This window comes from Artibeus jamaicensis, unplaced genomic scaffold (assembly GCF_021234435.1).
Source record: "Artibeus jamaicensis isolate MK-2021 breed Jamaican fruit bat unplaced genomic scaffold, CSHL_Jam_final contig_3214, whole genome shotgun sequence".
NCBI lineage: Eukaryota > Metazoa > Chordata > Mammalia > Chiroptera > Phyllostomidae > Artibeus > Artibeus jamaicensis.
Window position 1 is genome coordinate 1,856,453 of NW_026521760.1, and position 17,873 is coordinate 1,874,325.

The following is a 17,873-nucleotide window of genomic DNA, read 5'->3' on the forward strand; positions in this document are numbered from 1 at the left end:
GCTGTCTGTTCCCTTGTTCCAAAGTCTGTCTTGTGAGCCCCACAGAATCCCCATCACTTCTCAGACCCCAGACCCCCACCTCAGAATGACCCCCAATTTGCTTTCCACCAACTTTGCACTGATGCAGCAGGAGGAGGGGTGCAGGGCAAGGTGCAACTAGAGACAGAAGCCAGTTCTATGAGTGTGACAGAGCGGTGGTTTTTAAATGCCCACAGAGTCTTTGATATCTCATTTTTTAAGAGGTTGAGCCCAATTCTACCACCATCCCCACCCAAGAAAATAGGCTGAATTTAGTGACTTGCTTCTTAGGAACACACTAAAGCAAAACCACTGATATGTGATTTCAGAGACTAGGTCACAAAACTAAGCAAAGTAAATTAAAGAAAATGACAACAAAAGTAGCTTGTCCCTCAAGAAGTTTATTTGTTACAGGAAGGAGTCATATGCTAATGCCAATAGGGGCTATCGGGATCTTATGTTTCTTTGCCATAATACTAAATAGTCCTAGCCTTTGTCTTTACCCTTTTCTTATTTAATTCATTTACTCTTCATTGAACTATTATTTTTTCACTTATAAGAAAGGAGCCCTCTTCTCAATATTGAATTAATAGGTGTTAAATTTATGTGGATCCAACTTGGCTTATTAGAATAGTAAGTAAAATACAGAACAATTCTTGCTTGGGAAACATGAAAAATGCAGGATACAGGATAAAGGCATAAGTCAGCACTGCTTCTTAGATGAGATTTGAACCAAGATTCTAACCACACAGATGCCAAAGTCCTACCAGACTTCTCTCTCACAGGTGAGAAAATACAGGAGCAGAAGTGAGGATGCAAGTTCTGGTTCTGCCTCCTCCAAGCTCGCTCTTGTAACCGCACTGGTGTTGTTCTTTTTCCTGCCCAGGGATCATGCTTTCCTTCCTGTCATTCCACACACCCAGAGAAGTCACCTAGAAGACAGACTGAACACCCAGGAGCGCACCATAGCTTTCCTCCTTGAACAAGCCTTCCGCATCAAGGAAGACCTCTCGGCTTGCCTTCAGGGGAGCCATGGCTTTCAAAAAGAGGAGTCACTTGCCAGGAAGTTACTGGAAAACCATATTCAGACCATCACCAGCATTGTCAAAAAACTCAGCCAAAACATTGAGGTAGTTCTTTATTTCCCATATGTTAGCATCATTGCTTAAAGAAGATTTTCAACCACCAATGTCATTTTTCAACTATAGAAATGAGTTGTTATTGTTTAAATTTACATAATGACAATTTAGTTGCCTCTGATGAAAGTTCAATATTCCAACTGCTCGAATACACCAAAAAGTAGAAGAAATTCTATTCAAAAAATTATTTGTTGAATATGTATGCAACAGCAAAGACAGTTGCTGCTTTATGTCACATGTTGTGCTAAGATATTTTGTCTTGTCTTAGTCTAAATCTCCAAGGTTATACTAATGCAATCATCTCAAATAGAGGTTTTTATAATGTAGTGTTGATGCTGGTTCATTGGCCCATTACAGTCTGACCCCCAAACCCTCTCTGACCCCCATCTCCCACTGCTCCCTCTGCGCTCTGGTCACACTGTCTCCCAGCTCTCCCTGCAACATAGCAACCCCTCAGGCTTCAGGGAATTTGCACTTGCTATTTATTCACTCTGTTTAAATCATCTTCCCTTAGAAGTTCCTAAGAAATGGTCTTCAATCCCTTCAGGTCTCCAGGGCTTAAAAGTCAATGCCATTTCTAAAATCACTCAAAGGCGTTTTCAGGCATAATAAGGTGTCATAAAAGTGATGAGAGACAAGGGACTCAGTGCCTTTAAGATGTTGAGAAATTTAAGCAAGTATAGAGCTATCACTAAAATAAGATTCCAGTTGAGCAGTCAAAACTTCTTGGTAATTGGAAATAGAACAGCATTCTCAGAAATACCAAAATGCTTCTGGAAAAATCTATATTTTGATCTGAATACTTGTTACATAGTTGATTATATTCATTAAAATTATCCAGATACACACTTTGATTTCTACTATTTTTTGAGGGGGCGGTTGATGAGAGGGAGAAAGAGAGAGAAACATTGATGTGAGAAACATCAATCGTCTCTTGTACACACCCCACCTGGGGACCAAACCTACAACCCAGGCATGTGCCCTGACCAGGAGGGAACTGAACCAGTGGCCTTTTGCTTTATAAGATGGTGTCCAACCAACTGAGCTGCACTAGTCAAGGCAATTTCTACATTTTAATACATATTAATTATACCCCAATAAAAAATCTTAGCATTAAGAGAAGAGATATTCCCAGATCTCTAGAAGTTTTGCCAAGAGTTCCTTTTCATATAATAATCATCTTAGATTATCTTGAAAAAAGATAAACCCAACAAAACCTTTCCCCAAAAATGTAAAATCTCAAAATATTTACAATTCTGTTAAAATTTTGGCATATATAGGAAAAATGATGAGACTGGTTTGATTGCTTATTTTCAAAATCAAATTAATTTTTAAGCTGCCAACTAATTATATTTTAAGATTAATTTACTATGTTTTTAAATTAACTAATTTTTAATTCACGAAAAGAGTTTTATGTTTAACATTGCTTTACAGTGTTTCCCCCAACTTATAAAAGTAATACTTGTTTGTTGTAATTATTTTGAAGGTTTAGGGAAAAAATGTCAAACCTGGAACAAAAATTTCTCATAATTCCACCACCAAAGGGTAATCTCTACATTCAAATGTATCTCCCTCTAATTCTTCCAAACATTATACAGAGAATGCTGAGGCTACATTTATAAGCACAATCTTTAATATAAAATTATGTCATAAACTCTTTCATGTTTCATTAAAGCTCTTTGGATGCTGTATATACCGTGATATGCTTAATTATTCTAATACTGAAGTATCTTTATGCATGAGTGTATGAGCATTTGGATTATTTCCATACCATACATTCTCAGAAGTAGAATTATGAGGGGATGAACCCTGAAAACTTTTGACTCATTTTTCCAAATTGGTTTCCAGAGAGTTTATAGTTACTTATACTTCCATTAGCATTCTATGAAAGTACTTTCTCCACTGTGCTGATGCCAGCATTGAGATGGATTGTTTAAATCTTCACTAATTCAACGAGATAGAAATGAGGTGTCTTTTCACTTCTTAAAAGTGACTATAAGAATCTACATTTTCTTCGTCAATAATCTCTTAATGCCTTAGCCAGTGTGTTTGGAGAGGGGTGGTGCTTTTTAGTTCTTACTGATTTGATGCATTTTTTAAATTTATTAAGAAAATTAAACTGGTACACTGGTAAATGTTTAACACTCAGCAATCAATTTTCATGGGTGAAAAGAGTCTGATTTGCATCACCTGCTTATTTCCATGGTGTAAATCCTCTCAACGTGGTTCATTTCGAACACCAACAGTATGTCACTGACGAAACTGGAAAGAGGTACATACAGTGGGTTCTCACAAACAGGTGCATGCTGTTGGCAGCCCGGCACGGAAACCTTTGGCAACGACACTGGTCATAAATGTTATTCCAGTTTGTTGTTTTTATCTTAATTATATTTACAATGTTTTTAGAAGCTTTTTTTATTAACCTCAACAGCCCATTATTTTGCTTTGTGATTTTTCTCAATTTTAAGAATAGAAATTTCTTTATTCAAAGATGTAATGGTCTTCTCTATTATCTTTTAGTTTTGTGGTTTAACATTTTACTTATTTATAATCTATTTTTTTCTAAAATCTACATTGATGTGACCTGAGATAAAGATCTAAATGGATTATTTTCTGAATCAGTTATGAGAGAGCCCAATGTCATTTATGACACTAACCTCCTCCATTGATTTGTGAGGCTCCTGTACAACATATTTCTGTCTTAGATTTACTGAAGTCTTAATTACATTGATCTATTTGGCAATACACATCTATTTAGCCACACTGATTTACTGACCCTTACTTTACAAATTTTTTTGGTACTTAGTAGGGCATGTTCCCCTTCATCACTCACTGTTCTTTACCAAAACAAAGCATGATAGCACCTGCTGCTGTGATCCGAGTACTTGAGTCGCTCACAGATTCTTATGTTGAAACCCCAATGCCCAATGTGACGGTATTAGGAGGCAAGGCCTTCGGGAGGTACTTAGGTCGGGGGTGAAATCTTTGTGAATAGCGTTGGGGATAGGACCCTCCTAAGGGGGATTCCACAGAGCTCCCTAGCCCCTACCACCATATGAAGACCCAGTAAGAAGCTGGCAGTCTGCAGCCCAGAACAGGGCTCCCACCAGGACTGGATCAGGCAGTCACCCTGTCATGGACTGCCAGCCTCCAGAACTGTGAGAAATACATTTCTGATTGCATAAACTCCCCAGTCTGTGCTGTCTGGTTAGGGCAGCCCAGACTAAGGCATCTACACACATGCAGAAACAAGCTAAGGAAAACAAACAAAAAAATCTAGCTGCTGTTTTTGACACCTTTATGTCTTCATTTAAGCTTAATTTGCTCTTAAATTGTCTTGATCTGCCATCTTATAAATGGGCATGATTCTGTACATGGTCTTTGAAATTTCTATAGATTATTAGCTACAAAAATTCTTTTCCTTAGAAAATTTATAAACATAAGTTTAAACATACTTCAGGCCTTCATTATCTATAGCAACTGAACTTGAATGCTTTTTTCACATCACAAATGTGTTTTCCAAAGTCCCATACTCTCTCTGTTTTCTGATTAAATATATAAAAATTATTTTTATGAGTCCTGACATTATGTTGGAACTTTTTTGAATGTCAAGTGAGATATAATTTTTATGGACAAAAATTTAATTAGTAAATTAATATTTATATTATGAGTGCAAAAGATATTTTAAACTACTGTTCTTGACCACAAAGTCTGACCGTATAGGTCAGTCGGCTCTATTTCAGAACACCAAGACATAGTGAAGACATGACTGAGGAAGGCTTTTGAATAACATGTCAATATTTAAACGCAGAAATTTAACATAAAATCTGGGTTTCTGGCTCCCATTCAAACCCAGTGAAACCACTGTGCCCACCCGACAACAGTCAGCTCGAGTCCAGCCATCGCCGCCGCCCTGGGATGCAGCAGGAGCGCTTCCCTCTGACATCACACTCCACCACTCTCCTAGCCAAATGATCAGCCTAACTTACAAATGTATTTGATTTTTTAACCTCTGCTTTAAATGATACTTTATTATCATATGTGAAGAGAAATTAATAGGAATTCTATCACAAAATTACAGGTTTTAGAAAACCAAATAAGAGTTCGAGACCAGGCGGCCACAGGAACTAACCTTGCAGTACAGGAGCTAAACACCAAACACCTCCATGGAGTTGGAGACCTTCGAGGAAGAGTAGCCAGGTGAGATACAGCATAACAACTAATGTTTAGCAGTCAGTCCTTGGCCACTGAACTCTCACTCCCAAGTAAGTTCTGTATTGTTCCAAATAAGATACTGTCTTTACATGAAGCTAAAGTGATGACAGGGTAGTTGGAAAAGTGTGTCACGGAATTTGAAAGCCTCAGGCTGCCTGAGGGATCCAAGGTTCCTATAAAAGCCCCTCTATACAGAATGTCCAGTTCAACCGCACGTGGCACGAGTCTCACCTTTGCAGCCCTCAGTCGTCCAAACACCAACATCCGTGCAGAGACATGCCCTCAAAACCACATAGAAACCCCCAGAGGTACCAAATTCTGATTAAACATTTAAACTATACAAGAATTACATGTAAAAGTTTAATGAAATGGATCTACTGACATGGATAAAATTTTGAATGACAACTTATGTATGAGATTTCTGATCAAAAGAACTGATGGTATGCAGCTCAGTGAACACCTGTTGGTACTGACAATAGCAGGACCACTCTGGAAGAAACGTCAAAGAAACTTGTGAATGGCTGACCTTGAATACCACCCATCTCTCCAACTCCTGCCAGCACCTCTTTCCTCACTCCTGGATTACCCCTACCTTTGTCTTCTTAATCACTCTGAAGTACTAATGAACAAATAAGAATTAGGTGATTAATACCTAACACAAACTTTTCCATCCAATTCAACAAAAATATATTGGGTTGGCCAAAAAATCCATTATTTTTTTCTGTACGATGCCTCTAGTAGTGCTTAGTTGTCTTTAACTTCATTCGAAACAATTTTGTTAGACTGTATTAGGACAGCTGTCATATCAGCATGTATTTTTTTTAAAAACGTATCAAAATTGGTGAATTTTTGTGTAGCCATTTTAATATTAAAGATAGAAGAAAAATGCAACATTTTGGGCACATTGTGCTTTATTATTCCAAGAAAGGTAAAAACATAACTGAAACACAAAGAAAGATTTGTGCAGTGTATGGAGAAAGCGCGTTGACTGATCAAACATGTCAAAAGCGGTTTGCAGAGTTTCTTGGTACTATTGACATTTTGGCCAAATAATTTTTCTGCTATGGGGCTGTCTTATGCATCGGAAGATGTGTAACTGCATCTTCTAGTGGCCTCTACCCACTAGAAGCCAATAGCATGAGATAGCCAACATACTCAAAATATCCAAATCAGTAAAGTAATTGGTAAAAATGAAAAATGTGTTTATTTTACAGAAAAAAAACATACAAACTTTTTGGCCAACCCAATAATAAGCGCTTATGAGCCTGGCAGTGTGCTAGGATTTGGGGTCTCAGTAACACAGGTCCCCTTCCTATATCTGTTTACAATCTACCCCAAAAAACAAAGCCACAAATATAAGCCATGAGGTGAGCACTATAATGAAAGCCTGAGCACTATGAGAATATCCCAATCAGACTGGGGCTTTAAGAAGGCTTCCTGGAGGAGGTGACACTTGAGATGAGTCTTGAATGATTTACATAACAGTTAGCTAGACAGGAAAGGGTGGGAGAGGCATTTCACATAGAAGGAATAACATGTTCATAAGAACTCAGATGAATTATTGTGACATGTTCAATGACCTACCTGTGAGAAGAGTATTTTCATTCTGATATTTTGGGATTTGCATTTAGGGAGAGATGGGAGATTAGGAGATAAAGCTAGAGAAGCGGTCCAGAGTTGGGTGATGAGAGATCTCGTGGGCCAAGGTAAAGACTTTGAACTTTACATAGAAGGTTATAAATAGCCGTGGGAAGATTTAAAATAAATGGATGGCATACCATATTTAGTGACATTCTAGTACTAAGTGGATCGGTGGGGTACAGGAAGAAGGCATGAAGATGAACTGAAGCCCATTGCAGCAAAAAAAGGTAAGAAATGCCAAGGGCCTGCAGTAAGCACTGGCCGTGAGAGTTCAGAGAAGATAATATGCAACATAGACATTAGGGAAACAGAATCTGCCGGAATAATACCTGTATGTGTACACACTCATGTGCACATATATACATATAGAATTGATTATATTATGTGTAAATATGTTTTATATGTCTAGAATATATTAAATTCCTAATTATCTATAATATTTCATACATATAAAGAACTGTATATTTGTATAAGTGATGAAGCAAGACAATAAAATAAACACAAACACCCTACTTAGATATGCCATGACTTTGCAAAGAAGATAAAGAGAAAACATCTGTTTTGAATGAAACTTGCAATTTGATTCAATTCTGGTGTTCTGGTGACACTCCAACCATTCATTTCTTTCTGCAAACTACATACTTACAAACCTATTATTCTATTCTTGTAAATCCTGTCTTATATACAAGGCAAAATAACAAACAGATTTAAATAAAACCAAGAGATGGATAAAATAATATCACGAGAAAAGATGCAACTCTCTTTGATCTGCTCCAGTTCTTTTTTCTTTGTTTCTCCTTTTTTAAGTAAAAATTGCATATATTTAAGGTGTACAACCTGATGATTTGATATACATCATGAAATGAATACTACACTCAAACTAATTAACATACCTTCTCCTTACATAGTTATCTTTCCCTTGTGTGAATAGAGCCCCTGGGATTTATACTCTGTCAGCACATTTCCACTCTTCAGTGCAGTACTAAATATCATCACCATGCTGCACATCAGACCCCTAGACTTTCTGCTCCTACACAGCTGCGACCCTGCGCCCCTTGATCAACACCTTCTCATTTTTCCTACCTCTTCACTCCTGATGACCACTGTTCTATCCCTGCTTCTATGTATTTGATTTCTTTAAATTCCATAGATAAATAAGATCATGCAGTTTTTGTCCTTCTGTGTCTAGCATATTTTACTTATGATAATGCCCCAGGTTAACACATGTTGTCTCAAATGGTAATATCTCGTTCTTTTTTGAGGCTGAAAATATTCCATTGTGTGTGTGCATCTATATCTCAATTTCTTTATGCATTCATCCATCAACAGACACTTATTTCCATGACTTGGCTACTGTGAATAATGCTACAGTGGGTATGGGAGTGCAGATATTTCTTCCAGGTACTGACTTCATTTCCTTTGGAGAGGTATTCAGAAGAGGGATTGCTGGATGTTACTAGTTTTAGTCTTTTGAAGAACCTCCATACTGTTTTCTATAATGACTGCACCAATTCACATACCTGCAGTGTATGAAGGTTCCTTTTCCTCCACATACTCTCCAACACTTATCTTTTATTTTTTTGATAATAGCCATCTTAACAGGTATGAGGTGATATCTTATCATGGTTTTATTTCCCTGCTGATTAGCGATGTTGAGTATCATTCCATGTACCTGTTGGCCACTTATATGTTGTCTTTGGACAAATGCCCATTCAGGGCCAGTTTTTAATCCTGCGGCCATTTGAAACCACCCTCTTTGTTTTCCGTGGTCCAACAGCACTCACACATGAACCCATCGTCTCTCAGAGATTGGTGAATTGGGAGCCAGCCTTCAAGGTGGCAGCTGTAAAAGCTTGAGTGTTTGATGTGGGTTCAAACCTTGCACTCCTCAGGAAGAAGTTGGGACTTGGGGTTTCCCTCCCAATTGCAAAGCACTGTGCCAAGGATGGATTTTATGGCATTAGTGTATATCAGCTCTTCCTACCCATTTTGATATGGGTATTTTCTTTCTTTTTTTTTTGAATATTTTATTTATTTATCTTTAGAGGGGAAGGGAAGGAAAGAAGGAGAGAAATATCAATGTATGGTTGCCTTTTGTGGGTCCCCTGCTGGGAACTGGCCTGCAACCCAGGCATGTGCCTTGACTGGGAATCGAACCACAATCCTTTGGTTCGCAGGCCCATGCTCAATCCACCGAGCTACACCAGCCAGGGCTAATATGGGTATATTCTTTGCCCCATGTATAAGAGTTACCATGTTTTTCTCCAGAGGGGATTGATCCACATGTAGCTGTTTATTTCATGTGTCTGAGGAAAGAGTGAAACTCAAGTGCCTCCTATTCTTTCATCTTCCTCTCCAATTGCTTACTTACCTTCCCTTTCAATCTTAAGCGGCGGTATGAAGACAAGGTCTTATTTTTCCTTGAAATGTCTTCCTTTTATGAAAATTTCCCCAGTCTATTTGGTAATCTGCACCAGAATCTGTTTGTGAGCCATAAGATTTAAATTTGCCTTTCCTATTCTCTGTATTTCTGCCAAGCAATGGACTGATAGACAGGTTAAAGCAGATTAATTACTATTTCTTCCCACATATATTGACCTTCATTTCAATTATCATTTTGGCATAAGTAAAATTAAATTATTTTAACATAATTCTTACAAAACATGTCATTGCTTCATAAATCAAACTCAATATTTGATAACTCCAATGTGCTCTGAATTTCACAACACATTTTCCATCCCCAAATAGTGGCAGTTTAAAAGCAAGTACTTCCAATGAGCCGAGGAGCTCTGAGTTGCCTGGCCTGCTTCTGACACCCTCTCTGTTTGACAGATTAGTCTCACTGTGAAAGGAGAAGGCGAGCAGGTACAGGGCACCTGGAGGGCTGCCCCCGACTCACACTCTGTAGCAGCCAGAGGAGGCCAACCCTCTTTGGCCATTTGGGACCCCAGGACAGACCTGCATATAAAAAAATGGCAAATCATGTTGATGTGTGATTAAAAGCAAAAGTTGCCCCCTTTGAAGAAACAATAATGATATTGTGAGTATTATCAATTTTTAAAAGGTAAAGAATGAGGACTTTTGCTTAAAGATAGTAAAGATTGTTTTACTCCCCTCTTCTCACTTGAGATGTCTTAATGCCATTTACAAGTAAAGAAGACAAACATAATATATATTTCATATAATATGAATGTTGCCACAACTGATGACATGCAGAGCACACTTACCAAATGCTGTAATATTAACCATAATGATTTCCTTCATAACAAGAGTCATAATCCTGAAAAGTATAGGCCAAATAATCTGAATAGAGCACTACTACCTAAGGGCTTGATTCAATCACAGGAGAGATAAGAGACACTCTAGAGATTCGGGTCAGCAACGCAGAAAGCTGGGGAGGGAGCTGAAGATGCAAGCATGTTATTCATCGTCCAAGACGCCCCCCTTTGCCAATTCACACCTGAGAGAAACTGGCCGAAGTGCAACAGGATGAGGAAGGAGAGGAGGTGATCGTGTCACAGCAGAGAGTGACTTGCTGTGAGATACACAACCTGGTTTTTGAGGGGAAAATGGCAAGGTGTGCCCCACCACCAGCCACCTAAGGAAATTATAAATTTTGACTCATACACACCTGAGTAGAGGGTATGATTTAGTCTCTACCAAGGACATACTCACTAATCTGCAGATAGCCAGAATCATTCAAAAAATAAGAGTGGTACTTAGGAAGAATCTAGCCTGTAAAAATCACCACCACCATCATCTATGGATGGATGGATGGATGGATAGATGATATATGATAGATAGATAGATAGATAGATAGATAGATATAAAGACTGATAAAAATGTAAGGCTGATGAATATACCTTATGAGAGGAATTACCCAGAAAAACAAAAGAGGAGTTCAAATTAAAGATTCTCCTGGTTTCAAAGAAATTAAGAGCAAGAGAAACATTAAAAATTGCAGATAGAACAGTTACATGTAATTTTGCTTCTTCCAAAAGCCCCACCAAATTTATAGTTAGATTTTCTCTTTAAAACATCAACCCACAAAGATCAGGGATATCAGCACAGAAATCTTGGAACCTAGAAAACAGATGGACATGTGGAAACTGACTTCCTGACATAATAAAACCAATTTTAAAACTGCGAGATAAGTTGAAAATGACTGCATTTTATATCACAATATTCTCAACAGGCTTAGGAGTTAGTTGGCTACACCATGAACCTCTGAAACTATGTGTGAGGGTGAGCACTTTCCTCTAGGGAGAAGAACTGAGAGGTAGAGCAAGGAACCACTATTATTATTAGCCTTTTAGTTGTTGTTGACTTTTAAATTATAGGCATATTTTACTTTAGTAAAAATATGAGGTAAGCCCTGGCTGGTGTGGCTCAGTGGATTGAGCGCGGGCCTGCGAACCAAAGGGTTGATTCCAAGTCAGGTCACATGCCTGGGTTGCAGGCCAGGTCCCCAGTAGGGGACACATGAGAGGCAATCACACGTTAATGTTTCTCTCCCTCTCTTTCTCTCTCCTTTCCCTTCTCTATAAAAATAAATAAACAAAATCTTTTAAAAATATGTGAGATAAAAAGCTTTCACCCAAAAAGAGAGTATCAGACAACAAAAGGAAATAGATGAATGAATTGCTCAGGGATAAGGTAAAAGAAAAAAATTAAAATATTACATAGATTAAACCTATGAATACTCTAGAAGCTTCCCAAATAGAATAAATACAACTAAAGGTAATAGAGCTATTTTTTAATTATGAGAATACCATACAAAATAAAATGAAAATACTTTTTAATATAAAAATGCTTATAGAGAAATAATGTATACGCCAGACAAGTAAAACTCATTCAACATAGACCTAATAGTAGGAGCTCTGAAAGTAGCAGAAAAAATTCTTCAAGAGGAAAATACTTAAGGTTATAAGAGAAGAGATTTGAATTTATAGCTCAAAACAACACCACCGACAAAAAACTGCAACCCAAGAAAAATTAAATAAAAACAATTAAACCAAGATATTCTCGTTGAAGTTACTGACCGCCAAGAAAAAAATAAAAACAATCATTGAACATTTGGATAGACAAAACAGATCACATAAAACAAGAAAAAAATGTAGTCACATCAGATTTCTCTACCTTCACCAGTGCCAGAAAAGGAGGGAGCTCCACCTGCCACGTTCTGAACAAAAGAAAAAGTGACCCAGTGCTGTTATCTTAACCGAGTTACCTTTCAAGTATTAGAGGGCTGACAGCCATTCACACTCCAGCACTTGAGATCTTAAAGGTTCCAACATTCTCAAGACTGTCATTTGCAGTCTGGGTGGCAAAACCTGGCGAACCAAGCAATACATCAGAATAAGGTTATCAGGAAGGAAATCGTGGTTTAAAAGAACTGTCAGTGAACACGAATCAGACTGGAGAATGAAGACTAAGCAACAGTGGGAACTGTAGTTACAGAACACAGTGTAAATGTCATATAACATGACATTTTCAAAATAGCAGCATATGAACAAAAGCTTTTTGCAAAAACAAGTATATAAACTTATTTTCTCAGTTTTTAGCACATGGTCAATAAATAATGTCTACAGTTGAAATGGTAGGTGTAAAAAGTCCAATTCCAATCTGTGATAGCTTTTTATCACATTTTTAGAAGCAAATATATCTATTGTTTAGAAACAAATATATGTAGTAAAGAAATGTATTTGTCTATATATATAATACATATAAAATCTTAAGTTCAGCAATTTAAAAAAATTTTTCACTACAGGTACCTTTCCTAGCTTAAATGAAATTAAAATTCAATATTACATTTTAAACTAAAATTGACATGTATAACAATACAAATATTCTAAAATTATTTTTATTGTATTTCTGACTTCTGTGTCTGTGTATATATACATGTATGACACATTATATACATGTATATGTGTATGTATATGTCTGTGTATATATATATGAAATGATAATCAAATATTAACAATGATTATTTCTGAAAAATGGGACTTGGGATGTGTGGTGGACTCTGACCAGCAGAGTCCACCTGTTGTGACTGAAGATGAGAATGAATGGCGACAACAATCCTGTGGAGAAAAAGGGAACAGGCACGACTACTCTCTCAAGAGGAGAGTGTCTATGGTGCCTCAGCCACTCCCTCAAGAGGGGAGCGCCCCGACCCTTGCCTAGACGGGCTTTTATTGTTTTCCTGGGGTCTTACATCGAGAAAGATTTATTATCTATTACATAGAATGTTATTATCTACATTTTAGGTACAATCAAGAAAATGAAAATAACATGCAGAGGGGAATGGCGATGAGCTGATTAGCTCTGTTCTTGGGAAAATTCACACAGGCTTTGGAAATTACCTTGAAGATAGACAATACACATTTGTTGTTTCAGACCAGGATGAGGGAGTTTTAGCAAGAGCAAGCCATAGCAGTCTGGATGCATTTTCTAGGCCTGATTCCCACGGGAAAACTCAGTTTGAAGGTCTGGCTCCTGCCCACCACCTTACTTCTGTAGATTTTCTATACAGAGCTGAGTCACATTTGCCAGACAAAAAACAAACTGGTCCCCTCCAGGGATGAAGTTAACTCTCCTCTGTGTTTTTTTTTCTTTTGTATCATATGAAATTTTATAATGAATATGTGTTAATTTAAAAGAAACAATAAAATTATTCTACAAAAGGAGAGAAGGAGTAGCTTCTTTTTGAAATATGGAGTGCAGGCTTTGAGAAACAGCTAATCCCTGACTCCAGCATGCAGGATGAGGAGGCCAGGTTGGTCAGGAGGTGAAAATGAGTAGGCCAGCAACTCCCAAGTTGAATAAATAAATAATAACTGCTGACTTTGTGTAGGCACTTTCTCTGTGCCAGGTGCTGACTAAATGCTTTGCATTCATTGCCTCCTTTCATCCTCAAATAACCCTGTGAAGCCACGTTATTCAGGCGTCTAGTGAGGTGGGAAGGTTGATCTCACAGCACTTTGGGAGACACTACTCACCCCATTGCCTGTGTCTGACAACTGCTATGGTTACCCAGTGGACAAATAAGTTAGTTGTACATTTCTATGCAGTCACCTTGGCATCATTATCCTCTCATAGAAGCTGATAAAACTTGTCCTGGATCACAAACCTAGGGAGCTGCAGAAGCCAATTTCAAAGCCTGGTCTATCTGACACCAGAGACCAGATGCTTAACCACCAGTGCACAATGCACAGACCAGCTGTCCCAGCGGGCAGGGATCGAGGTGGGTGCTGGGGGAAGGTGTCAGGAAGGGGTAGCAGCAACCGCTGCTGTGTGGTCCTTGGGGATCTTAATGTAGACTCACGTAAGAATATTCTAACTAACCCACAATAGAGGTTTTTCCGACAATAATGTTTTATATATACAAATGTGTGAAATGGCTTTTGTCCATGACTGTGGTGCATAGCATCCAGGTACCATTGGGGATTAGATCATTTCCTTTTTTTTTTTCCCAGCAGCCCTCTCCCCCCTCACCACAGTCCCCTGGTATTGCCTCAAGGGACTGCTCAGACAAAATTACCATCTTACCTTTGACTCAACATTGGCACCAAAAATATTTAAAAAATAGAATTTATTTCTGGATCCTAAAACATGTTAACAGTCATAAAACAAACTATTTATAGCACTTAGCATAACATGAAAACGTGGTTCCTGATACATGTTATGTGTTGACGGTCAAAACAATTACTTCATCAAATGGCAAACTTCAAAGTGATCTCTGGTAACTTGTACACAAAACGCAGCCCAGACTGACAGTCAGTACAGTATGCAGCCTGCTCTCTCCCAGAAGAGGCCGTGAGTGGTGGTAGTGGGGTGGGTTCCCAGACATCCTGGCAAGATAGTTAATCTTCAGCTCTGACCCCATTTCACTAGAGTTCCTTCCTTAAAATACCAAATGCAACTTTATGGGCCAAAGCTTCATTCACATGTTAGTGTGAATTGTTGCCCTAATACAGGCAATATTTGATGGAGACCACTCAAAGAGCAGGAGCTTTGGTAGGGGTTAAAAGAAGGGAAATTTTGTTTTGAGAATGGGTTGGAAGATCTAGGTGGGCCTGGGCACTTTACTGGCCAAAGGAGAATGGAGAATCTGGGAGCCAAGGGAAGAAGTTAATGGGAAGAAAGGGGATCCAGAATATGATATAGAAAAGGAAAAATGTTCAATTTTACCTAACAGTACGCAGCAGGGAATATTCTCAAACATTAAAAACACATTAGAACTCCTACGACTTAGTTAGTGTATTAGGCTGAAAATCTAAAATTTCCTCCCAATTTCCCCCAATGTTCTCACCTAGACCGACTCAGTTCTCTGGTTTGGGCCTGAGTATTGTTATCCAACCTGGTGTTTCTCCCATCAAGAGGAGGAAAGTGAAGGAGAGTCCTGTATATGCTCCTACATCTACCAACTCGTTACTCAAAGAACTCCAGAACAGTCGCCATCAAATGAATGCACAGAGCCTACCATAGCATTAAAAATGTTTTGAGCCTGTTGATCTCACGACCAATTTCCATCTTGCCACTAGATGTGATTCCAGCATTGTGAAGCTTTCTGGAGACCTTCATTTCATCAGGCATGAGTACCGACAAATTGAAAAAACAATTCAAGAGCTCATGTCTTCCCTACAAACTATTTCTAAGAACTTGGATATGAAGGTAACTGAAAATTGATGGAACTCATAGTATGTTTTACTGCCTGAAGATCATTATAGCTTATCAATATGCCCAGTAAAGTGGTAACTAACTATTCAGGAGAACTCTTTTCTTCCAAAGGACTTAAATAGGACAGCTCATGCACAAGTGCCATGGATACTGTCAGTTTAATCAACAAATATTTAATGAGTGCCTCCTATGTTCCAATACACCCACCCAATCAAGTATGCCACTTGAGCTCACTATTGCCATTGCTTCCTTCCTCTCTAGGTTCCCCTCAAACACTATAGAGCCATCAATTATTAGCAAAAGGATTTCTCAAGGGTAGCTATTATTGTTAAAGTTCCAACATAAATGTGAATTGATCATGTTACATCCCTTCAATGGGTTATGTCTCTTACAAAATACTGTACAAGACCATTGTCCTGGATGTTGAAGGCCATGTCTACGCTGGCCCCTGCTTATGTCTTAGCTCACCCTTTATACCCAGTGATACTGAACTACCTGCGGGGAGGGCCCCACTCACTCCTATATCGCACAGCCTCCACCTTCTTGTTCTTCTCTGACTGAACTGTCTCTCCCCTTTCTCAACCAGTTGGTGTTTTGACTCTAAGAGCCAATGCCAAGTTCTCTGTGCCCCACTTTGTCAGGCCTTATGTGAACTTAGCACATCTTTTCGGAAGTCGTTTGAGGAGAGTGAAGTGGAAATTCTTTGGGAGTTGGGGAAGATGAAAGTTGGGTGTTTGAGGATCTGTTTCAGGAAGCCAGTTTAACAGAGAAAAGGTTCACAGGGCACAGCATGATGACTGTGTCACAGTTTACTCCAGCCCCACGAGGCTCTGCTTGCCCACCCCACTGTGTTCCCACCTTAGTCCTAATAGTTTTGTGTTGATTATCTGAGTTTTTCAAGGTGCTCAATTGTGTTAACAACAAATTATGACAGTTTTATGTCTGGTTTTCTGATTTAATACCTCATTACTTTTTTTAAGGTCTTGACTATAACTTTCAAGATATTGTTAAATAAAAGTCATCATAGAAGGCAACCTTATCTGGCTCCAGATTATACTGGAAATGTTTTGTTGTCTGTTGTTAATTTGGCATATTTTTAATCGTGTTAAGAAAGTATCCATCCATTCCTACTTAGTTTTTATTAGGACTGAACATTTAATTTTATCAAATGTTTTGTAGACATCAGTGAATGTTTAAATCAACACACTGGGTATTTTTTGTTTGAGTTTGTTTACTTCTTTGGCCTCCTCATGTGCCATATTAACACATTTCCCAATACTGAAAACATTCTTGCATTTCTGTAATAAAATCTATTTAGTCATTGGTACTATTTAATTCTGTATCTAAGTTCAAAAGTGAAGTGACATTGGACTGTAGTTTCTATCTGCACCTAGTTTTTTAAAAACAGGTAATACACACATATGATCCAAAAATCATATGACATACCCTGAGAATTTTTACTCCTACCCCATTACCAGTCAACACATCCTCTCATAGGTCATCATTTCGGCCAGTGTGTGTGGACCCTCTCAGTATCCCTCATGCAGATACAAGCCAATGCAAATAGATATTCTTATTCCCTTTATTACTCAAGAGATAGAGTATTACATATATTACAATGTATCTCTCTTTTTTTTTTACCTGAACAAATATGTCCTGGAGGTCCACCATATCACAACATGGAGACCTTCTTCATTCTTTTTAAACAACTGCATGCTCTTCCTTTGTATATACTAGTTCATTGAACACAGTTTCTCATAATGGACATTTGCTTCTTTTCAGTATTTTGGTCTTTCAAACAGTGCTGCAATGTATAACCTTGCACTTACGTCATTTTTGTGTATAAGCAGGATAAATATAAGAAGTGGGATTCCTGGGTCCAAAGTACCTGTGTTTGTTATTTTGAAAGATCTTGTCCTCTGTGGGACTTTTACATATTGCACACCCACCAGCCGTAAGTGAAATGGCCTGCATCCTCACTGCCTCACCAGTATTGTCGACTGTTCAATTTTGCTATTCTGACAGCAAAAAGACAACATCGCTGTGTTTTAATTAGCCTTTCTTATTACGAGTGGGGTTGAGCATCTTTGCATATATTTAAGAACTATTTAGTTCGTTTTTTTAAAATCCTTTGCAGTGAGCAGTCTGTTCATGTCTTTTATCCATTTCCCTATTGGC

General features: G+C 38.2%; 1 protein-coding gene across 1 annotated transcript in view; it reads left to right on the plus strand.

Annotated features, from left to right (window-relative positions):
* The window catches only part of FAM81B (family with sequence similarity 81 member B), a 56,558-nt gene that overhangs the window by 21,969 nt on the left and 16,716 nt on the right, over positions 1-17,873 (plus strand). Inside the window, exons 5-7 of the mRNA XM_037151706.2 lie at positions 905-1,148; positions 5,239-5,357; positions 15,560-15,689. Of these exons, the coding sequence (XP_037007601.2) occupies positions 905-1,148; positions 5,239-5,357; positions 15,560-15,689 (493 nt within the window). The remainder of the gene's footprint in view (positions 1-904; positions 1,149-5,238; positions 5,358-15,559; positions 15,690-17,873) is intronic.